This window comes from Penicillium griseofulvum (genome assembly GCF_001561935.1).
Source record: "Penicillium griseofulvum strain PG3 chromosome Unknown contig_16, whole genome shotgun sequence".
NCBI lineage: Eukaryota > Fungi > Ascomycota > Eurotiomycetes > Eurotiales > Aspergillaceae > Penicillium > Penicillium griseofulvum.
Window position 1 is genome coordinate 98,877 of NW_024467439.1, and position 23,154 is coordinate 122,030.

At 47.0% G+C, this 23,154-nt stretch overlaps 7 protein-coding genes across 7 annotated transcripts; 4 read left to right on the forward strand and 3 right to left on the reverse strand.

Annotated features, from left to right (window-relative positions):
• Nucleotides 1-3,267: 3,267 nt before the first annotated feature.
• PGRI_095360 (uncharacterized protein) lies at nt 3,268-4,891 on the forward strand (the record flags this gene model as incomplete). Its single annotated transcript, XM_040797249.1, has 2 exons — nt 3,268-3,282; nt 3,362-4,891. 2 exons carry the CDS (start codon nt 3,268-3,270, stop codon nt 4,889-4,891), a joined length of 1,545 nt encoding a protein of 514 aa, XP_040649811.1.
• Nucleotides 4,892-5,319: 428 nt separating this feature from the next.
• Nucleotides 5,320-9,541, reverse strand: PGRI_095370 (fungal specific transcription factor domain-containing protein; the record flags this gene model as incomplete). The annotated part of the gene is made up of 8 exons (XM_040797250.1): nt 5,320-5,914; nt 5,973-6,245; nt 6,296-6,398; nt 7,225-7,664; nt 7,726-8,737; nt 8,801-9,216; nt 9,358-9,383; nt 9,515-9,541. The coding sequence occupies 8 exons, from the start codon at nt 9,539-9,541 to the stop codon at nt 5,320-5,322; spliced, it is 2,892 nt and encodes a 963-aa protein (XP_040649812.1).
• A 486-nt stretch (nt 9,542-10,027) lies between these two features.
• Nucleotides 10,028-11,380, forward strand: PGRI_095380 (FAD-dependent oxidoreductase; the record flags this gene model as incomplete). Its single annotated transcript, XM_040797251.1, has 2 exons — nt 10,028-10,555; nt 10,616-11,380. The coding sequence occupies 2 exons, from the start codon at nt 10,028-10,030 to the stop codon at nt 11,378-11,380; spliced, it is 1,293 nt and encodes a 430-aa protein (XP_040649813.1).
• A 986-nt stretch (nt 11,381-12,366) lies between these two features.
• PGRI_095390 (Glycoside hydrolase, superfamily) lies at nt 12,367-13,838 on the forward strand (the record flags this gene model as incomplete). The annotated part of the gene is made up of 4 exons (XM_040797252.1): nt 12,367-12,548; nt 12,678-13,303; nt 13,360-13,488; nt 13,546-13,838. The coding sequence occupies 4 exons, from the start codon at nt 12,367-12,369 to the stop codon at nt 13,836-13,838; spliced, it is 1,230 nt and encodes a 409-aa protein (XP_040649814.1).
• Nucleotides 13,839-14,524: 686 nt separating this feature from the next.
• Nucleotides 14,525-16,123, forward strand: PGRI_095400 (Male sterility, NAD-binding; the record flags this gene model as incomplete). Its single annotated transcript, XM_040797253.1, has 4 exons — nt 14,525-14,905; nt 14,959-15,242; nt 15,444-15,639; nt 15,692-16,123. The coding sequence occupies 4 exons, from the start codon at nt 14,525-14,527 to the stop codon at nt 16,121-16,123; spliced, it is 1,293 nt and encodes a 430-aa protein (XP_040649815.1).
• A 1,457-nt stretch (nt 16,124-17,580) lies between these two features.
• PGRI_095410 (Aconitase/3-isopropylmalate dehydratase large subunit, alpha/beta/alpha, subdomain 1/3) lies at nt 17,581-20,854 on the reverse strand (the record flags this gene model as incomplete). Its single annotated transcript, XM_040797254.1, has 4 exons — nt 17,581-17,900; nt 17,965-18,071; nt 18,123-18,242; nt 18,294-20,854. The coding sequence occupies 4 exons, from the start codon at nt 20,852-20,854 to the stop codon at nt 17,581-17,583; spliced, it is 3,108 nt and encodes a 1,035-aa protein (XP_040649816.1).
• Nucleotides 20,855-21,273: 419 nt separating this feature from the next.
• On the reverse strand, nt 21,274-23,154 carry PGRI_095420 (Pyruvate carboxyltransferase; the record flags this gene model as incomplete). Its single annotated transcript, XM_040797255.1, has 4 exons — nt 21,274-21,342; nt 21,394-22,899; nt 22,951-23,095; nt 23,147-23,154. 4 exons carry the CDS (start codon nt 23,152-23,154, stop codon nt 21,274-21,276), a joined length of 1,728 nt encoding a protein of 575 aa, XP_040649817.1.

Consider the following 23,154-nt stretch of genomic DNA (forward strand, 5'->3'; position numbering starts at 1 on the left):
GTTAGACAGATTCTTAAGCCCCCAGTTTAGTTGACGTAAATTACAAGAATTGAAATATACTTTGTAGTTTGACACTGGCAACTGTCTCAATTCTCCAAAGAGTCTAGTCATTGTCTAGATGTGACTCGGCCTGCAATATTCATCAAAATGAGATCACTCGACTGCTTTCTGGCAAAACAAATGGTACAATGAGCAGCTCTCAACCTAACCCACATTTCCGCAAACGGCTAATGGTGTATTTTGGTTCTACGGCTAAAGAATCCATGAATATGTGGTTACAATATGCCGCGCAATTTTGCCGCCCATAAATTCCAACGTGTTTCACAAGATAGGAGAAATTATACTGCGCCAAACCCCGCAATGGGTATGAGATACCACCCGCAACCCGAAACCCTCAAACCCGCAAATGCATAAAGCCACCTTAATAAAAATGCCATACCGCTATCTTTGTTTATTTATTTAGGGACGAATCTCAGTACTTAGTTCTCCTACGGTATGCTATCTGGTATTAGCCCCAATTGATCTAAAATAACGGAAATATAGACCATATTAATCATCACCCTAGTAGCTAGTAGGAATTTAAGAAAAAAAAATTTTATTTCTTCAGCAGTGGCGAATTTTCCACAGGAAATCCCTTAAATAGTCTCGACTACAGGCGTTTCTTCGGTCCGACCGACTATTCTTCTTACGGCCTACTCGAGAAAGGCATTACAAGTTCTAATATCCGGCAGAATAACGGCCTATAGATATAATTCGATAAAACTTAGGATGAAGGTATTATTTAGCGATTTACTTCTCTGCTCCTATGAGTAACGATTACTGTAGCTAGATTATATCCGTAGTAGTACCACTTGTTAAGGTTTTATCGTGACTATACTCGCCAAAATCTATAATATTAGCTATGTGTTTTCATATTAGGTTATACATAGTATGTATTTCGTTCATAATAAAGTCAGGTGTCATGTCATGCACTATATATATCGGAGCCTGGAATATCTAAGCATAATGCTCAAATATAATGGTCAGATATAGTAATCTTTTTGGCCTAGTGTGTAGCTCGCCAGTCCAGGGGCAGGTTGTAACACCAGGTTGGGTTAGAGTAACGAATTAAGGTTGCAGGGATAAAGCGGGGCTAAAGAGATAAAAACTAAGTGGAAAAGAAGGGTATTTGTAGTTTTCTACTTATAATAGGAAATATACCTTGTGCTGTACGCGCTGAATATTCAGGTAAGGAATATGGAGGTAGGTGAATATCCATCCGCCATTAGTGTCCTAAGTAGAGCGGCGATCCGCCTATGCCCGAACCGTGAGCGTTCGGTGACCACCAACTTAAGACATGCTGTGTGTTTTTACTCTTTTTTTTTTCAACAGTGGCCCCTGCGGCCCTATTCTTTAGCCCTTTTAGTTCATTCACCTGAATGCCCTGAATACCCACTATTCTGCGCCTGAATATCTTGCCCCTCAGTTTTTTTTTTTTTTTTTTTTTTTTTCATCTCGACATCAGCAGACCTAGTAAACTTCAAAATTTCTGTCTGTTGAAACTCTGGCTTTCCCTGCGTAACTCCACGGAGACCTCGGGGCGTTGGGGTCGCGGCGACTATTTTCCGATAATATGGAACTGAGCAAAGTTCCGCCAAAAAAGCCTAAGTAGGTATATCCCATCCCGGCCAGGGGTCAGAAACTAATATTAGTAATATGTTGGTGTATCCATGGATGAAGCCTGAATATTTGTAGGTAGAAAATACGATAGATTATAGGTCAATAGTGGCACGGTTCTTTGTAGAACTATCTCAATTAACATTACACAGAAAGGTAAAGAAGCACATGAGGAAGATCGGCAGTGAGCCTGATAGCAAACCAGAACATATCAGAAAAACTTCTCAGTAATTTCAAGAAAATCATTGGCGTTGATAAGGATATCATGTTCCCCTGGTCCTGGAGGTCGGTCATAAATAGCAGCAAATGGAATACTTAACGGGGCCCCGACAACATTGTTAGGCTGGACGTAGACCTCCTGCGCTGAGTATGGCTGCTGAGTGGGAATCGGCTGGGTAATAAGTGGAGGAACATTGAGGGGCTGGGTGCGGAGTCCATCAATATATGCTCGAGTGAGTGGGCATGGAGCATTGGTGGGGGCCAGTTGCCATTTTTCAAAGGTGACTTCGGTCAACTTAATCGACATAATGATAACAATGCGCACCAGACCTTGGGAAATGATAAACCATCTCTAAGCGTCTTCGCGAAGCCGAGGGAGGGATTCAGAAACACCTGTCTCGATTACAAAAGTCGGCCATGACCCACTGGGAAGCCCATTGGGACAGCGAATTGGTGGCAAGAATGCTTGGTCTCCCTGTTCACCTGCACCAGCGGTGGGCTTATATGTAGATGTTCCAGTCCAGACCATCTCTGACCACCTAAGTCCCATTGCAATAAGCTTCATGTCGATTGCTCGACTGATTTGATTTGTGATTCCGTCATGACGCTCTGACGGGACCACTTTGATCAGCCCTGTCGTCCCCTCCCACTGAAAGCGATAATTAATGCCCCTTAGACTGCTCTGATGCTCTTCATCGAGCTTTTTTATTGTTCGTGCCGACAGATTGAGGACGACGATAAACTGGTTTCCATCTCCCTTCTCTTGTAGAGACTTCAGTAACTGCTCAGCTTCAAGCCGTAGGCTTTTAAAGCGTGAAAAGGTCCGCACAATACGGTCTACGGGAAGGGCGGACATAAGGGAAGTGAAAGACATCTCATCCTAGGCCTGGTCTTTATCCATCTGAGGGATCTGAGGTAGGGGGTGGAATCGGAGTCAACGTGATCGCTAAAAAACGGAGGTTGAAGTCATGGTGATTCGGCCAACCTTAGAAGGTTCCAAGGTAGGAATGGTAATCGTGGCACGTGATTGGATAAGACTTTCCGAGGTTTCACAGCCTATATATTGTATGTGAGCTCTCGTCGAAACCTTGGAATTGAAGCGAGAAATACAAACACATACCTGATTGCACTTGATGATACGGGAGATGATAGGATCACCACAGACGTGATGAACGATGGACCAGGTGAGGCTAAGTTGATCGCGCTAAGAGTGGAGTCTTAAACTTCACCTCAGATCATCCGCAGAACGTCAATTATCCGAGAACTTCCGGCTAAATACTAGGTACATTGGTACCTATACATTTTGATGTATCCTAAAACACACGGAATAATGCATGGCGAAGAACAATCAAAGCGAAAAATTAGATCGGAGCATTCGAATTCGCGATCAGGATGCCGAACGTGCAAGTGAGTTACCCAAAGACAATTTGTGACCTGCCAACTAATATTGGAAAGGATCCGACATAAAAAATGTGACGAAACTCAGCCGGCATGTCTCAAATGTACAAGCACAGGCAGGCAATGCGATGGCTACCTGCAGGTCATCGATAAGAGGACGCGAGAATGGCGTAATTCCGAAGCCAATGCTCTCATCAATTACCACCAAAAAACAGCTGTACAAAGCAGATCCAGCCTACCAATCGACCCATCTGCCGCTTCTATTCCGATTCCCTTGAGCAGTGTCCACCAGAACGATCTCACTTGGAACGAGCGATGGCATTTGGATTTCTACCGCAAACGCACGGCGGTTCGATGTTCGCAATACTTCCAAAACTCATTCTGGGATGGCTTAGTCCTTCAGATATGTGAACAGCATCCTGCTGTCCGCCATGCTGCGATTGCTATTGGTGCATATCATCATCAGTTTGAACGAGTCCAACCGAGCCCTGTTGAAAAACGGGAAAATTTTCTGGCTCTTCATCATTCTACGCAAGCGATCACCTGCCTTCGAGAAAGTCTCGCTCGGGAATTGTTACTACGGGAGAAGTCAAGCCGAACACACAAACATGTGGTGCTCGTCACTTGCGTCATTTTGACCACCCTTGCTATGTTCCAGGGCAATTTCGCTGCTTCTCGTTATCACCTTGTTTCAGGATATAAACTTTTCAAAGAATGGGACATCGACAAAGATGAAGGTCCCGCTGGCATGGCACTGAGACAGTTGTTTGCTCAGATCCATGTCCATTGGTCTATTTGCACTTATCCCGAGCTATTGGCAGAGGATCCCGAACTCTTTCATGATGAGCACTGGGTCTCGCCGAACACTGCAGTGGCTCCACCAAAAATTATGACTCCGCCTTCCACTGGTATTAACCAAATGCACCGTGTTGAGCAATTTGTGGTGGTTGTCGGGCGCCTGATCCTCGAGAGCTCTCCTAGTGGATTTAGCATTGAACCTGCAGGCTCTATCGGGCGTGGCGCAGCCGTGGCATTGAGGAAGCTTCGGCTCTGGGGAAGTCGTCTTATGGCTTCTCTAGTTGAGGCCAAGAGTCTAGCACCGGATGACTGCGATACGCTTAAACTCATCGCATTATGGGGCGGGATCATTGATATCAAGCTGGCTGTGGCCTCGAGTCGCAACCCAAATGAGATGACATATGATCGTTATTTAGACCGGTTCCAGCGTATTACAGAATTGGCACATATCCTGGCAGGGTCAGGCTCTAATGATGTCCCATTGTCGATATTTGTCTACAGAGCTTCTTTGCTGCCTGCGATTTTGTGGTCTGCGGCCAAATGTCGCAATTGGCAAGTGCGTCGTGACATATGTTCTTTATTGGATGAGTGGACAGGAAAGGACTACTGGGTATCTGCGACAACTCTGTCCTTGAAGAGATTGGTCCATGTGGAGTCAGATGGGGTGAGGCAGGGTAATATCATCCCTGAAAGTGCTCGGGTCGACTGTATCGACGTGAAGATCCGAACCGAGGAATCCAAAGTTGAACTTCGATATCACAGGCCATCGCACCCTGAGAAGGATTGTGACAATTTTAAGGACGAGTCAATGTATTATTAACGTCATACAGAATAGATTCAAAATCCAACTAACGCCCGTTCGGCAACTGTTCTTGCACAATTGAAAGCCCAGCACAGCTTTTCCCACGACGAATTGTTAAAAATGTTAATGCGGACATCTTACATTAGTATGAGATTTAGCCTGTAGGCTATGAACGAAAGGAATAATCGTGATGCTAGGGACTAGCGTTAATACAAACTGTAAAATATACCATTGCTAAATAAGTGGACAACACTCACTTTTATAAGAGTTTACACGGTTATTTACTAGGTCTTAGGTACGCGAAATGATCGACCTTCGGCTTAGATATTAGAGAAAACCCAATATCCCACCCGAGCTTATGAAGTCAACCACAAATAAAAGGCCCTATCCCACAATATTCAGAATCTCCTGGCCGTCATATCATGCAAGATTTGTTGAAATTCCATTTACATATAGATAATAGCGGCAACAAGGAAAGGAACTCCCAGAGCACTCCACAACGCAGATCGAACATGACGCTCTCCCGATGAATCCGCGATATTCAACGAATTATTTCCAAACCCGACAGTGCGCAGCCAAGCGGGGGTCGTCGAGTTGATATCGAGGATATCCGAATGATAAGCGTCAAAAATACCGTCGAAGCGAACTTGAATGTTGCCACGGATAGTAGTCCTAGAAACCATCTGAGGCCCTATGTAGTTGGAGACGTTTTCTCGAAGGTATGGAGACGCGACGAAAGACCCATCCATGACCAGACTCGCCGCCTGCGCACTAAAACCCGCCCTCATAATTGGTACATCGAAGTCGTCCCAGTTTTCCGTGTCCCACGATGGTCTCTCGGGAACACGCATAGTCCAATTCCCGTACTCGCGGGTGGAGTTGCAAGCAGGCGTATTTATATCGTACTGTAGGGATGCGCTGGCAGAGCGGTCTATGTTGTTATAAACTACCCCCTTGAGAGTAAAAGATTCGCGGTATTTCGTCGTAGTCATGTTGAAACGATCGTGCACGGTTGTATTCTCCCTGTTTTTCCAGGTGGGTCTGGTCGAATGAGAATTGTATTTGCGAGAAGTGACAGACTAGCTTGTAGGTGACTCACGGTGAAGATAGTAGGGGGAACATGATCTTGCTCCTGTGTCCAAAGATCTCATTCTGATATGGCAGTTCGGATATATTCTGATTCGGCGGGAACATGATCAACCATAAATTAACTGAGTTGAGGCCTGTGTTGTATGTGCCTCGTTGTGTAATCGCCAACTGTGATTCGAATTTGAGGATTGTGGTGCGGTTCTTCTGATTCGGACACACCGGATCATCTTGTGAATATCCGATTGTTGGGTTCAGTTCGACTTCTGTGGTCCCATTGTAGTAACTATACATAGTCAACTACCTATCTCATGTAACTTGGTGAGCAGAACTTACGATCCAACCCAGCTATAAAGCTGATTGAGACCAGTAACATTATTAGGCCGGAAGTTTGACCATGGCTTATAGTCCGGGTCATCTTCTGCAAACACGGCTGATGCTAGACATAAAAGCAAAAATTGGGAGGCCCAGCCCCAGATATAATGCATTTGGGGCGAATCAAAATTAAGGGAAAAAAAAATACTTTAGACAGGAAAAGGACGCGGGGGCTATGGGGGCTAAAGGCTGAATATAAGGGGTGGAGATGAATATTTGATTTCCCCTGACAAACCACAGAGTTCGTAGGGCTTACAGGTTCCAAGAGTTGACTTGTACGAATTAGGCCTAATTATAACAGAAAAGAGATGACATTTGCTATCCAAACATCTTTAGCCTTAAGATAATGTACGCTTAGGACTATTATTTCTTGGCAGGGCGGTGGTTATGCCTTAGCGTCTCGGCAAGCGGCCATAGCCGAGTGGAAATCCCAAAAGCAAAAAAAGATCTGGACTTGCAGGGAATCGAACCCTGGACCACTCCCATGCTAAGGGAGTATTATACCACTAAACCACAAGCCCAGTTGATTGATATGATGCTGCAATTAATGCATCAAGAAGGAAAACCAGAAAGTATCAGATATCTCTCGCTCATCTTTCACCTCCCTTGTCAACAACAAGTTCTTGCCCTTTTAAAATTAATTCGGTTGTTGTTATAATTATTTCTGAAAAATTGGCGCAATTGGCTTCACGAAATGATGAGTTTAAAGTATTCGTGTCTTAGTTATGAATTAGACCATGTGGTGATATATATTGGTATATGAAGTTTACTATCATGGTCTTCGACAAATTATTTCAAATCACACATCCTATTTCAAGTCCCAGTCCCCGAATAATAAGTGTCCCAAGAGAACCAATCAAATATATCACCTGGAATGGGTCTCTTATCACCAAGACGTGAAGAAGACACCTGCGGTCGATCAGCGCCAAACATAGGCCATGGGGAGCCCATATCTGCAGGCAACCATTCGAGATAGTTGGCCACGTCTAATTCCCCAAAATCAACATCCATTACATCTGCAGGGTGCTGGAAATGGCTGTCTATCGATGGTACAGGCGGTTGAAATGACTCAGCGGGCTTTCCAATAGCCTGTGTCGAGGCACAACGAGAAACATGAACCTGGGCTAGTTGGAGGAAAGCAGACGCAGTGTGCTGCAGCCTGGAGCATAGAGTAGCCAACAAGCGCATCTGCAATTTCATTGCTGCGAAGTAGTCTACCGTGGCCGATAAAAGATTTAGATCTTGCTCGACCGTGGCATGGGCGCTATTGTTGTGGACGATGTTTCCGAATATCACGAAGAAAGGGGTAAACGGACAATATAGAAGTTGCCTTATCGGGTTGTATTAGCGACTGGCACCAAATACCTGTGTGCTATGATCTGCGTGCTTACCATACTACTCCATTATACACAGAGGCCCAATTCGACACCATGGAGCTCAGGGTAGAGATGGCCTCGCGGGAAGACGAAAGGCGTAGAGTCGAGGAAGACTCATCTCCCTGGAGCAGAAGAATCAGGGAATGTAAATACTGAAACTTCGTAGTGCTGATTCCCAATGTCATTTCTCGGATCTGACTGGCAGTTGCCAAAGCACTTTCGACGTCCAAGATATTTCTGAGGGACTGTTCTCCAATATCAAAACCACGAGCCTTTCTCTCATTGAAAGATTTCCAACGTACCTGGTTGGTGTCTAAATACCAAGCCTCGAGGCTTGATCGAATCTCTTGCTTTCGAGGTACTGAGGCATCCATTGCGAGAAGATCCACAACCGACCCTGCGAGCTTTGCCCACTGAATAGAGCGTGTAACTACCTCAGCACCAAAGCGCGAGCCATATGAAGACACCTGCCCATCCCCAAATCCGACACGCTCGTGCGGGTGGAATTTGAGCAAGAAAGACTGGTCTGGCACGGGGACATTCTGATACAATGCCGTGGGAAGAAAAGCCGGTCTGCCGAACGCGAGGGAGCATGATTTGTCTAATAAGAAAAGGAACCAAAAGAGACAGAGTCGTTGCTGTCGCGAGTCTAAATCCTGATGACCCGGCGAATGTAATCCCAGAGCTTCGGCCTGCCTGCATGCATGTCCCAACAGCATCCAGGATAGATTCGGTGCCGCATAATCCTCGCCATGCATTGCCAGGAGACATAGAGTCTGCACGTTGGCGTAACGTGGTTCCAGGAAAATACGGCTATCATTCAGCGCGAGTTGCACGTTGCGTCGAAAATTGTTCGTTTCGCCATTCTCGCCATTCTCGTTGGAGGCGACGGATAGCATCATGTAATTGAAGTAGACGATCCATGCCCTTTCACGGACTTTGTGGGGTTCAAATACCACTTGTCTCATGACATCGTCTGATGGAAGGGAGAAGAAAGGTTCACCCAGCTCATTATACTCTAAGAATCCTAAGTTGGTGTTCAAAGGTTAGTGATAGTAATCATCCGTGTCTCTGAAGAACGAAATCTTACTGCTGATCAAGCGGTAGCCGGTTGCCCTTGAAGGTATATAGAACGTAGTCGAATCTTCTGCATTGTTCTGCTGAACTTCTGTGGTGGTTAATTGACCGGAGAGGTATTGAAGCTCCAAATGCGCGCTCTGACTAGTAGAACTGCCCGGTGATTGACGGATTGCATCAATGTTGGCCGATGCCTCCTTCAGGAAGGAGAAAGAATGCGAGGGGCCAACGTATAGCCTCGTCTCAGAACCCCCATTTTCTGTAGAAACGTGTCGATAAGTTCGCTTCGGTATCCCAGGATTTGTCTGAGGTGGTGCGGGAGTGATTGACTGCAGGGCTCGATTGACAGAATCTGTCAACTGCTGGACTGTGTGCTCAAGTCGCTCCAGTCTACCTTGGATGTTGTTTTCCTCTGCTGAGTCTCTTGTTCTAGGATTGTTAGCCCCAGCTATTTAAACAAGTCTCTTGAGATTGTTAAATCTCACATGTGACTGGGAGTCGGAGTTGTGTGGGCGTAGGTCGATTTATCTCGCGAATATTCGCAGCGACCGGGCCACGGCTTGCAGTTACTGCATTTCGGGAACTCCCGTGAGCATCTTTAATAGTTTAGCAATATTAACTAGAAGAAACTTGATTTGTGGGTGTGAAATACTTTAGTTTCTTCTGTCGGCAAAAGGTACACTGTGCGAGTTAGTGGCCATCTAGGAGGTGATACGGAAAAACCTACCGCAAATCGAGCAAATTTAGGTTCCATAATGGAAGGCCATAGGATTCCGGTTGTTAATATACCTGACTTTACATTTGTCAAGATAGTAAGGGAGCAAAGAGAGCGATTCGGAATGTCGTCCGAAATACGAGCTGTTGATTGGCTAAGCCCGGAGGCTCCCGCTCTGGGCCAATCAGAGTGGCTTATGTCGGAATTTACTCCGGTGTGCAACCCGACGGTGTCATCTCGACTCAAAACTTCGGGAATTTGACTGTTGGGAAAACAGTATCTATAGAATCCCCACTGAGAATGCTTGGCCTTATCCAATCGTTGTTTCGTCGGCCGGAGATTTTTTTGGGCCGAAGTATCCGTTCAAGTGGACCATTGAACAAGATCCCAAAAGCCGTAACAAAGCCGCATCTGATTATAAATAGTCACCTATACCCAACTGCATCAATTTCTATAGCCACTCGTTCTACCCATCCATCTTATAGCACCTCGCATTTATCCCGCACCTATACCACGAAAGAAGCAATGGAAGCACCTCCATCAATTGCAATTATCGGCGGCGGACCAAGCGGCTTAGTCCTTGCTCGGCTACTGGAAGTTAATGGTATTACGGACTATGTCGTCTTCGAGCGAAACAAATCCTCAACACCAGGCCCGAACGAACAGGGTGGAACTCTGGACCTGCACAAAGACTCTGGCCAAGAAGCCCTCAGACGAGCGGGCTTGTTCGACAAGTTCAGCAGCGAGCTGGCGCGCTGGGATGCTGCCTGTTTCCGTCTCCTCGACCAAACTGGAGAGACAATCATCAACTTCAGTGATGTAGGGGACCGTCCTGAGATCGATCGCTTGCAACTTCGCCATCTTCTGCTCCAATCGATTCCTCCACACAAAATTCGCTGGGGACATAGTGTCGAATCCGTCGAGAGAGGAGGGAGTAAGGAGGAGACTGTTGGTGATCATGGATGCATCATTCACTTCAAAAATGGTTCCTCTGCTACTGGGTTCCGACTTGTTGTCGGTGCTGATGGTACATGGAGCAAGGTCCGCCCTCTGGTGAGTATTAATCCGGGAATCTACGCAAGTTCTTAAATGTACCTAACATGCTTTTACTAGCTCACATCCGCAAAGCCAAAGTACTCCGGCAAACTCTACATCGAGGGTAGAATCTCACACAACAATCCGAGCTACGCCGTCGCCCATGAGTTAGTCGGACCTGGAAACATGCTTGTGTTAGGCGAACAGAAGATGATAGCGGTGCAACAGCTATCCGATGGGCATTATCGGGTTTACTTTGGGCTGGTCGCACCTGAAGATTTCTATCACAAGAGCTCTGTCAACGCCCATCCCAGCGAAACCACCGAGACAATACGTTCCCGTCTTCTGTCTTCCAATGAGTTCTTTGAACAGTGGACACCTCGCGTGAAGGGATTTGTGGAAAATGCAGAAGGTCCATTCCGTTCTTGGCCATTGTATTTCATCGACCCCGAAGAAGTTGGCTGGGATCGCTCTGTGGCTCCTGGTGTTACATTGTTAGGGGATGCTGCTCATGCCTCTAGTCCCTTCGTTGGCGAGGGTGTCAATTGTAGCATGTACGATGCAGTTGTGTTAACTGAGAGTCTTGTACGTCACTGCGGGAAAAACACCGCATTGGCAAACGTGGAGGAGGTAGAGCTCGAAGCTGCACTGGCAATGTACGAAAAGGATATGTTTACCCGTGGTCAAGATTTGATTCGGCGTAGCGATGAGAGTGGCAGAATGCTGTTTTCGGGCAATTCTGGTCCTCGCATTCTTCAAATGTTTAACGGTGATATTGAGAGTGAGTGTGTCAAGTTTGAAATTCATGAGAAGGCACAGGAAGATGAGAATATAGTTCATTGAAGATTGATGTTTCCATATTGGGATTTAGATACATGACAAACTGGAAATAGTAACGCTGAACGTGCGATTTTAAATAGAGTATTTCCACAATAGGAAGTCAGGAGCCGGTAGGGCGAATAGTTTGGCGAGCTTCAATTTTGGTGAGACGGACATCCGTTCCAATTGCAGTTAACCTAGAAAATAGCGTTTCTCTAGTGAGACACTCGTAGCTTCTCCTGAAGCCGCTGCAACCCGAGTGTCAGGTTTAATGAGGGAGCAAATATAATTCTTATCTATAGAGCAACTTTGATGTAAGGGGCCAAAAGTGTTAACGAATATCTCCAAGGGTGCATTCGTAAGGTAGACACCAGTAACTAACTCATATTTTTTTTTGGGATCTTTCCCCAGAAACTTCACCCCGGATTTTACCACTACGCTGTGAAGAAACTCATCTGCTTTCAGCACGGGGAGCCGTGAAGGATCGTGGGGTACGTCAACTATACACCACCGTGTCAATTCGGAGCGACAAGGTCGGATTGGACAAGAAGAATCCAGGTGATTCTGCAGTCATTTTAGGTCTAGGCTTTCTTTAGACTTAGACTAAATCTATCCGAAAACGACACGGCGGCACAAAGTAATTCCCGATAATCGTATGTACCAGTGGGGTGAGCGTTGGAAAATCACCTACTCCCGATTAGGAAGGGATCCGATTATGGTCTCCGCCCGTACGGAGTAGTTCAATCAGACTAGCATATGCCAAGTTTTTCAACCCTTCATCTGATTGGTCCTTTTCGTGAAGACTGGAGGTATGACTGCCGAACGGGTATCGTGTGACATTGGAAGGGCCTTGGAATAGGATTCAATATTGCCCGGAATGAGTGTCCATGTTGTGGCTTTGGGGTATATAAGGCACGGCCTTTTCCTGATTCTGGGACTTTTCTTTTCCCATCACAGCATTCACTTCATAGTCAACACATCACCCCATCATCAACCGGAGATTTCTCACAATGCGTGCTCTCTCCTCTGTCGTGGCATTGGGTATGATACCATATGTATCAGCCCAGGCAGGCCCTTGGGGACAGTGTGGAGGCGTGTCCTACAACGGCCCAACCACCTGTCAGCCTGGATGGTCATGCATTTACATGAACGAATGGTTCAGCAACTGCCAGCCTGGTGAGAGATTCATGATGTACGTTAATGGCAATCCGGAGAGCTAACCCCCCATCTCTAAAGGCACTACGACGTTGACTACGTCGGCTACGTCAACCAAGTCCAGTTCGACCACTACCTCGGCTGTGACAACTACAACTCCTACCAGTCCCGGCAGTACATCGTTCCCGAAAGCCGATGGGTTGAAATTCAACATCAACGGCGAGACCAAGTACTTCGCTGGCTCCAATGCGTACTGGCTCCCATTCTTGACGAATAATGCGGATGTCGATTCCGTGTTTAAGCATCTCCAGGAGACAGGACTCAAGGTCCTTCGCACCTGGGGATTCAATGATGTGAATAGCCTCCCGGGCTCTGGAACTGTTTACTTCCAGCACCATGACCAATCAACCGGCAAGACCACTATCAACACCGGTGCGAATGGTCTACAGCGCCTTGACTATGTGGTCTCCGCAGCGGAGAAGTACGGAATCAAACTGATCATTCCTTTTGTCAACAACTGGAACGACTATGGTGGCATGAATGCCTACATCAATGTCTATGGTGGTAGCAAGGTCGAGTGGTACACTAACACCAAGATCCAAGATGTCTACAAGGCATATATTAAGGCTGTGGTTTCTCGGTACAAAGACTCCCCTGCCATCTTTGCCTGGGAGTTGGCCAACGAGGCCCGCTGCCAGGGTTGCAGCACTGACGTTATCTACAACTGGGCTAAAACGACTGCTGCCTATATCAAATCCCTCGACTCTAACCATATGGTGACTACTGGCGAAGGTATGGATGTTCTTGTTGCTGACGTAAATCTGTTACAATACTGACATATCTTACAGAGGGCATGGGCTTGACCGTCGGCTCAGATAACTCCTACCCCTATACAACCTACGAAGGCAATGACTTCGCCAGGACTCTTTCTATCCCGGATATTGATTTCGGCACATTCCACTTATACGTGGCTGATTGTAAGTGAAAACCCCCCTATCCATGCCTCGGTTGTGCAGTAGTTAACTAGGATTAAGGGGGCATCTCTAACAACTCCTGGGGCAACGGTTGGGTTGAGTCCCATGCTGCTGTTTGCAAAGCTGCTGGGAAGCCATGCATATTTGAAGAATACGGCATTAAGGATGACCACTGCTCTGACTCACTTGACTGGCAGAAGACCAGCCTTGCCACCACTGGAATGGGCGGTGACATGTTCTGGCAGTATGGCCAGCAGTTATCTACTGGACCGTCCCCCAACGACCATTACACCATCTACCTGGAGTCCAATGAGTGGAAATGCGGTGTAGTTGACCATGTCAAAGCAATCTAAAGCCCCGAAAGCTCTGACCTGGAGTACATTTTGGAGGACACGAAAGAGAGTCTGGTCTTGTGCGTGTGTGTTGACGGCATGAACACTTGGACTAGGCTATATATCATTTAACTTGCTGTTAATGCTTATGGCTTTGATGAACGCCGTCCTTCTCATAACCTCTGTAGCATCCATTTTCTGGTTCCTTAATATGTACAAAGTACTCTGCTGTTGTCTCAACCACCCAGGCATTACGGGAACTTTCCAGAAATACACTGGCTTGCAAACTCAGCTTCCAACCACTGACACTGCCTAGAATTCTCGAATAAGTACTAAGATAGTTAGCTCATGTCTAAATTAGTTGTTGAACTCTCACGTTGTCATAACTGCCGCCGATAATTATGTGCTCCATAGTCCATCTTTATATCCCCTCCCCTCTTCTCTTCTACATAAGTCCAAGTATATTGTTTTGTGTAGAGTCAAAAACATTATGAGATCGGAGAACTCTTCTTGATATATTCTCGCGAAGACCACTTCCACCGTACAGCAGACCACAAGCTAAATGAAACTGATCGCCCGCCCTGCCGGAAATTGCCAATTTAGGTATTGTGAATAGCTTAAGGTTTACGTTAAAACCAATGAACCTGCATCACTGTGATTAATACTATAAAATCTGGTATGGGGTATACCAACCCTGACTCTCAATGATGGTTTCCACTATGTGTTGCATCGTCTCAGAGAGATTCCCCAAGTACCATATCTTTAATTCCTCCCATGCCGACTGCGCAGTAGCAACCAGGATCTTCTTTGCATCTGGCCTTGACAGTCTGAATGCCATTCAATTATCGGTCTTCATCCGAAAGAACTTCAATCTTGGTGGGAACGGTCCTTCTATCGGCCAAAATGTCATCTATGACCATGGATCGGTCAATCGTCTCGCCGAATTGGTCTACCATTCAAGAGTGGGAGCTAGCCTGGAAGCCGTTGATGATACCTCTACAATCAGTGCATGGGTCGAGAAATATTCCCAGTTCACGAATCTGACCTCCCCCGCTGCGAATATGCCCAAGTCCTCTAGCCATCGAATCGTGGGTGAAACTCTAGCCCTAATATCCCGCTCTTCTCGTGCTTACATATGCAGATTTTGGCTGGAGTTACTGAATTCCTGGGAGCCCATATTTTAGCCGAATTGGCGCAGTCATCGCATGTTGAGATCGGTTATTGCCCCGTTAGAAAGCTAGACGATGTGGATGCAATGTCAAGAGTCATTCAATCATTGCGACAGCGGAAACTCTCCCTTGATCAAGATTCATCAGCCAAAGTGATTGCCCTATACAGCGACATCGGCAAGAATAACTTTGGCCTAGAGACTGCCATTTTTGGAATCATGAAAAAAACGGTTTCTCTAATCATACACGCTGCCTGGTCGGTTAATTTCAACCTCGGGCTTTCAAGTTTTGAGGACTAGATAAAGGGTCTATCAAACTTGATTCAGTTTTTGCTAGACGTTGAACAATCTAAACCTGCGCGGTTTCTATTTTGCTCCTCTATATCGGTTGCTAGCCGAGCACCCGTAACTACAGATGTTGCCGAGAGTCTCATAACTGACTACAATCATGCTTCAAGGACTGGCTACGCACGTTCAAAACTCATTAGTGAGCTCATCATCGGCAAAGCTGCTCAAATGGGTGCTCGAAGCAGTATTCTGTGCATTGGGCAAATCGTTGGTGATAGTGTCCATGGCATATGGACAAACACGGAGGCCATGCCATTAACCATTCAGTCCGCGCGTGCTATCGATGTACTGCCTCAACTGTATGAAGTTAGTCTTCCCCCAAGTTGATGTCTTGAAATATGTGTTCTAACCTGGCTAGACCTGCGCGTGGATACCGGTGGATTATCTCACCGAGACAATTGCCGAACTTTCGCTTACTACCAACCAAATGCATTTCGCCGATGACTCTAAATTACCATTGGTTTACAATATTGTCAACCCGACCGAGTTCCATTGGACTAGAGACATGCTCCCCGCAATGAAGGAGGCCGGGGTGGGATTCACACCTATTCCCCCGTCCGAATGGGTAAAGCGACTAGAAAAAGGCGACACAGATCCCTCTAAAAATCCTGCCATCAAATTGCTGTCCTTTTTTCAATATCGCTATGGTGGAAACACAACCCATGAGTATCGACAGCCACGTTTTGAAACCACACAGACACAAAGGGACAGCCCGTCCCTAGGCAAAATACCCAATATCATCAGCACCGGACTGATGAACAAGTTCATTGCCGTATGGGAGGAAAAATAAAATCGGAAATCATTCTGATTTCCCTTTTGGTATGATTGATAGAAGATAATTTTCGAGGTCGCTTGTTGTTGACAATATATTTTTCCACTAGATTTCACGGTTAGAAAAGTTGTGTACGTTCCAGTAACAACACTAGAAGTCCTAGAATAGCCAACGCTATATCCGTTGACGTTACCAACACATACGATATCTACTAAGTCCCCTATATACCCTTTAACATATTTTCCTTTACCTGGATGCAGTGATATCATTCCATATTAACAGCTAACCACTTATATGTCACTCGGATAATCATTTGCAACAGCATTTACCATTTAAGGGACTACTCTAAGTTGGAGAAAGGAGTCCTAGCAGGCAATGCATGGAAATCTCATCAGGCCTTTGGGTGACCGCATGGCAGCGGCAACTTAATACCACGACCGTTCCAACGAGGACTAGAGGTGTATAGCTAGCCGAGGTGCATTGATTAATTGCATAATAAAAAGACCTGAAATTTTGAAAGCACATATTATGGCGAGGTTTAAATTTACCAAGATACAATATTAGCCTTATCATAATTATTCACGTTATTCAGGGCATTAGGTGGGTGAATGGGCTCAAAGGACCAAAAGAGTAGGGCGATAAGAGGGAGTTTCTGAGCAATCAAAGACAAAAATAACACAAAAACATACAACAGTGAGGATTCGCTGGTGGTCACCCACCCAACTACTAACTCACCGGCGTGTGGCTTAAGTACGGCTGAGCGGACGGGAAGCCCTGTTTTCCACACCCTATGGTCGTATGTATCAGGTTAGGAGTGGGCGAGAAATATAAAGGTGCGCAGGATGTAAATGGTAGGACAGTATCAGTATCATGCAGGTGGTACGGTCCTAAGTCATATCATATTTATGTGGAATACTATGGGGATTATAATAATGTACACGGGCTGGTTCGGAGAAACGACCAGCGGTAGATGTACGCTAAGTAGGTTAGCACCGGCAGGTTGTCGCAAGATAAAGAGTGTATTCGTAGTCGTTCTCCGTACCATCGAGGAATTCACTTCGTGTAGTTACTCGTGGAGATATAAAATTGGGACCAACGACTTCGCGAGGGCCGGTAGCCTTTGTAGCTAACCCAAGTTATTTGGGTGATTTCGCTCATCGTTGATTTTGACCACTGGCGGTTGTAATGATAGAGGCAACGGATTCTCGATCTCGTTCAGTTTTATAAGCAGCATGGTTGATCCGGTTCGGGATCTGTGGTAATAATGAACGTAATCGACGTTTGGCCTTGATCAATTTCGGACCCGACCATGTGAGCGAGCAAAGCCCCCAGTTGGGCTATGATATTAACTTGAATCTTCTCTCAGCAACACAATTGTATTCAGCGTAAATAAAACTCTGCAAAAACATAAAGCTCGATTATATGGAGCCGCGCTATGCTGGCTACTCTCGATCCCAACTGCTCGAAGACACAAATCACCAATCCAAAGTTCTGTTCGACGTCGGCGCACTTTTGCCAGTTGACTTGCCCATCGCCTGTCCCGTATTTGCGCTGGCAATCTTTCTGAAGACGGATGTACCAAACCGATTATACAGCGGAAGCACACCCCCAGCTTCGAGGAGTGTTTTCTCTATCTCTGACTGCTGGTAGCGGAACACTTTATCAGTACCTTCAATCTGCACTGTTCGGGCCTGTCGATCAATGATGACAATAGATCCCTCATTTGCAAGTATGTAGAATTCGGGATCCGATAAGGTGATGTTGAACAGGCCCATATTGAGTTGGTTGCGGTCATCTGCATTATCTTCTCAGACTCTGGCTAACAACATTGGGTAGGTTTCAGAACTGTCGCCACTTACAGATAAACGCGAAGCTAGGCGCAATCACTGCTTCTATCCCTGCTCCTTGCAACGATCTGACTGCATCCTCGCGGGACGAACCACTGCCAAATCCACGATCTGCGACACTGTGATTGATTAGTATCTCGACTTTGAGGGTTGGTAATGGTTTCGATTACATGATCGTTGACCCCTCTGTCGCTCGTTTTCGGAACTCTGGACGATCATACTCGAAACAGTGACTTCCAAGTTCTGCATTGTCAATACCAGGTACAAACTCAGCCGGAATGATCGCGTCACTGACATCTGCTGTCAGAAATGGCCTCGGAAATAGATGATAATCGACTCACGTATCCACATTTTCACCAAATCTTTGGACCTTCGACCGAATAACTCCACCACTAGAGATTTTCGCCACACCCAGAGTCGGTGCAGGAGTCTGAATGGGGAGGCTACTACTGGCATCGATGGAGGCGATATTTGATGCAAGTACTGGGTTAGGCTCGCTGATCTCGGGGGCAATACTCAATGAGACTCCCTCTCTTCCCAGAATCCTGTCCAATTTCGCTCTGTCAATTTGACCCAGCAGTGGCTGTGGGTCTGTGATTACCATGTCGAAGCTCGAGGCCGCAACGACCGCGGCGCAGGTGATACTACCAATGGCTCCTTTGCCCATTCGATTCCGAAAGTTGCGATTTTGTGAGGAGAGCCAAATTTCACCTTCACCCGCAACATCAACATCGTTGATTCCAACGCAGTAAGAGCATCCCGGTGCACCGATGTCAAATCCTGCCCGTCGGTAAATGTCCAAGATACCGTGCCGCTCCAGGTTCTTGATAATGCTGAGACTTCCAGGTGTAACTCTCCTCTGCCCGTCACTGGGCACCAGACCCGCCCGCAGGCCAGCTTCTAGAACCAGTCCTCCCACAATTAGATCCTCTTCGGTCGTGGTACAGGCTCCGATGAAACATCCATCCAGCTTGGTGTCAACTTTCTCTGATACGGGCACAACATTATCCGGCTCAGGATACAAAGCGATGGTCGGTTCAACCTCCGAGAGATTGACGGTGCGCACCTCAGCATACTGAGCATCCGAATCGGCTCGGAAATAGAGGCCCCCTTGATGTTCCAGATGCGGCCTGTTCGAAATCCATTCGGCAGTGCTCTCATCAGCTTCGAAACACGCCCCCATCCCGCCGAATTCAGTCGTCATGTTTGCAATGGCGAACCTAGCATCCATGGATAGCTCCTTCAAACTCGGACCGCCGTATTCAACCGCGCGTTGGAAGGCTATCGTGTTTCGTTTGAAAAGGCCAAGTATGTGAAGAATCACATCCTTGCCACCCACCCCAAAAGGCAATTCACCGATGAAATTGATACGGCAGATTTCCGGCACACGAAACCACGTCTCTCCCGTTACCATCGGCATGACGACATCTGCAGCTCCGAGGCCAACAGCCAGTCCTCCCACGCAACCAGCAGAGCAGGAATGAGAGTCGCAGCCCACAATAATCTGACCAGGCAGTGCTCGGTCACGGGTAAAGTCAGTATGAAGAATACTTGTATTGGCAGGGAGAAAGTTGACGAGCTTGGCTTCACGTTGGAAGCTTACTGCTTTCTCGATCAAGCATCGCTGTCGGGGTCGATGATTCGTGCGTGGGTCAACAGTATGATCGATCGCGAGCCACATACGGTCATTGCGATGCAAACGCGGTCTTCCCATTTGCTCATATGTCTTGTCCATTCCTGCCCAGAGAATCTCGGAAGTCAACGTCCAGTCAACTTTCACACAGATGATCTCGCCGGGTTGGACCTCTGGTTTGCTTAGTCCAACAGCGGCATGGGTCAGGATCTTTTCAATTATACCCATTGGACGCCTTTGGTGCATTGGACGAGGGGATGGCGAGGTTGTCGGTACTTCCTGAGAACCAGCATGTGAGCCCGCAGCAGCCTCCAAGTAATAGTCCAAATGCGTTATAAATTCGCCCATGAATTCCTTCGAAGAGGCAGTACCACCAGTACTGGGCGTCCGGACATTGGAACCGATGAGTTCAATTGGATCCAATGTGCGCCGAATTGACCTAAGGATTGCCACAGACTCCGCAGTTAGACCAAACGACAGGTCAAGCATCAGGCTTATGACCTGTAAAATTGGAACTGGATCCGAAGCTGCCTCATTCGCACTAGTTCTACCCGGTCTCAAGATCACAGAGTGCGTTCTGTCGGTCTGGTTTGATAATTCCACAATGGTCGCTGACGCCAGCAGGTGCTGTGAGCCTTGGATGAGCTTCCCTGCCTTTTCTGACACCATGCTCCCATTAGGACTAGTTGTCAAGATGATGCCGTTTAATCTGGTTGGGTGTGAATCTAGGGCTGTTTCTGCCGTGTTTATCGGCACATGGTGGAGCGCGACACGTGGAAATTGTTTGCTGAACACTTCAGTAACAACAGAATTCCAAAGTGGAAAAGACTCAATGTTGTGCACAGGCTTTGGTGGAGAAAATTGCAATGCGTAGGCCCCTGCCCAACGCGCCAGCCGTTCGATGGTCTCACGGGAAGCCTCATTTCCAGTATTGGTAGCGTCACTGACCAAGGTGATAGCTAGACCTTGGACACCGTTTCTCGGCAATCCCGTTGAAACAAGTCCAATGCTTGGAAAGAAGAAAGGTTGGATGTTTGCAAAAGCACCGACCTCTTCAAGGGAGTCCAAGGTTCCTCTGACAAGCTCCTCTCCCGCCCCGCACACCACAACGGCATCTGACTCTAGACATGCCTCCAGCGCGGAAAGGCTCAGTGGTTGGTGGTTGCCAGCCTGAGTGACTTTGCCAGATGGAGTTTCCGTAATGTCGAATTTAACACCTGGTCTCGACGCCTCGATGAAACCTAGCACCTCCCTGGCGAGGGCTGCCATTTGGATGTTGGGTTCATCACCCGAGACAAGAGCGAGTCTGTTTTTCTGGTTTGACAAAATTTGTGTAGGAGACATAACGGCAATATAATCAGTGTAGGCAAGAATGCAATCTACTCTCTGAGGTTGGGGAAATGCCAGTATATATACCCAACGAATCCGATGTCGGGCACTTCGATTGTTTTTTATTACATTTCCTATCGATTTTATTTGTTTGTTTTTTCCTGCAAATTCCACCCCGCTCACCATAAACTTTTGTACTAGTTATTGGCCAAAAGGCACAAGTTCGAGTGGATGTTGTCACGTCCTAATTTTGTAACACGGCGAATACAGGGATTTCACGCATTTTTAGATATGTAATTTGAATTTAAGTGTGGCAACCAAAACGAGAAGCTCTGGCAAGGTTCCTGGCGGCAATTTCTTTAGTTAACATGAATGATTGGCAGAAGTCTCAAGAATTGTCGGTTGGAGGGCAGCTCCTCTTGCAGATCCTGTTTTTTGTTAGCACCTAACTTTGGCAGTCTAATCGATCATGAACTTACCAGAGCGGAGGAGAGACACGCCATAGCAATAGCAACATCTCCACGTTGAGCAGCCCTAGCACGCCACACATTCCGGCACTTGACTAGTGCAATAACCAGAGCCTCCCCAAGGCTACCCTGAATACTACGAGGTACAACTTCAAACTCCAAATTCAGCCCTGCCAAAGACGAAAATGCAAAGGAGACCGCATCCGCTGCATTTTCACCCGCGGCCACGACTTCCCGTCGGTGACCCTTGACCAAGACAATGGCGCGCATGATGACACGGCCTGTACCATCCAGCTTGGGTGATACATCACACTCAATAATCCGAGAATCTGCTTCCAAGATGGAATAGTGTCGAAGGAACGATTGTGTGATTTCAGCCTCCGTAAGCCATCGCCCCTTCATCTCAGACTCAGATTTGATGATTTTCGAAAACGCTTGTTGGAACTCCTTGGGTAACTCCAGGTTCAAGGTTCGCTGTAGCACCCATGCCACGCCTCCTTTACCACTCTGCGAATTAATCCGAATCACGGCCTCATAAGTAGCTCCAATATCCTCCGGGTCTATAGGAAGGTAAGGGACTTTCCAGATACTGCGACCATCCACTGATGCAGCGTCCCGCCACTTTTTGAACCCTTTATTGATGGCGTCTTGATGTGACCCGCTATAAGCCGTGAATACAGATTCGCCGGCATAAGGGGCGCGAACGGCAACAGGAATTTGAGTGATCTTTTCAACCGTTTCCCGAATTCCAGGCAGATCAGAGAAGTCGAGCCCTGGGTCAACTCCTTGGCTGTATAGATTGAGTGCAAGGGTGACGAGATCAACATTACCGGTGCGCTCGCCGTTACCGAAAAGGCAGCCTTCGACACGCGTGGCACCAGCAAGCTGACCAAGTTCTGTCGCCGCAACGGCGCAGCCTCGGTCGTTGTGCGGGTGTAGAGATACCACGACATCGTTGCCCGTGAATGCACGTGCGAAAATTTCCACCTGGTCTGCATATGTGTTGGGTGTGCAGCGCTCCACAGTGGCAGGAAGATTGAGGATTATTGGGACCTCTTCAGATGGGCCCCATGCCTCTTTGACAGCTTTGCAAACGGCAATCGCATAAGAACTCTCTGTGTCAGAGAATGCCTCAGGGCTAAACATCAAGTTCCAGGTGGTCCCTTGCTGAGTAGGATCATCTTTAGTGATTGACCTGGTGTACTCGACACATTCAACTGCAGTGCGCAACACAGCCTCTTGTGTTGACTCAAACATAGTTTGGATGAAGCTGTCACTAGTGGCGATGTAAAGACTAATGATGGCCTTCTTTGCACCGGTGACACTGTCAACTGTGCGCCGAATAAGCTCCTTTCGACATGGCGAAAGAACCTGAAGCCACACATCTGAAGGTGCGGAGGCAACGACACTACGAGTGAAATTGAACTCTGTGTCTGATGCACTGGGAAATGAGATGTCGATCTCAGTGAAACCAACCCGTAGGAGCATTTTGAAATACTCCCACTTTTGTTCTACATTCTTAGGAATATGTTAGTGTGTTGAAAACCCGAAGAACAAAGATTCACATACCATTGGGCATGCAAGAGCTTGATTCCCATCACGGAGGTCTGTAGCCAACCAGCGCGGTTTCTTAGTGATCCGCTTGGAGGGCCATGTCCTATCCGGGAGGTCTGGAGGAACAAAAGCATCATATTTATCGGAGGGATTGCGAAGCCTAGATCTGGTCAATTCAATTCATCAACAACTTTCTAGTCCCCGAACATACATAGGCAT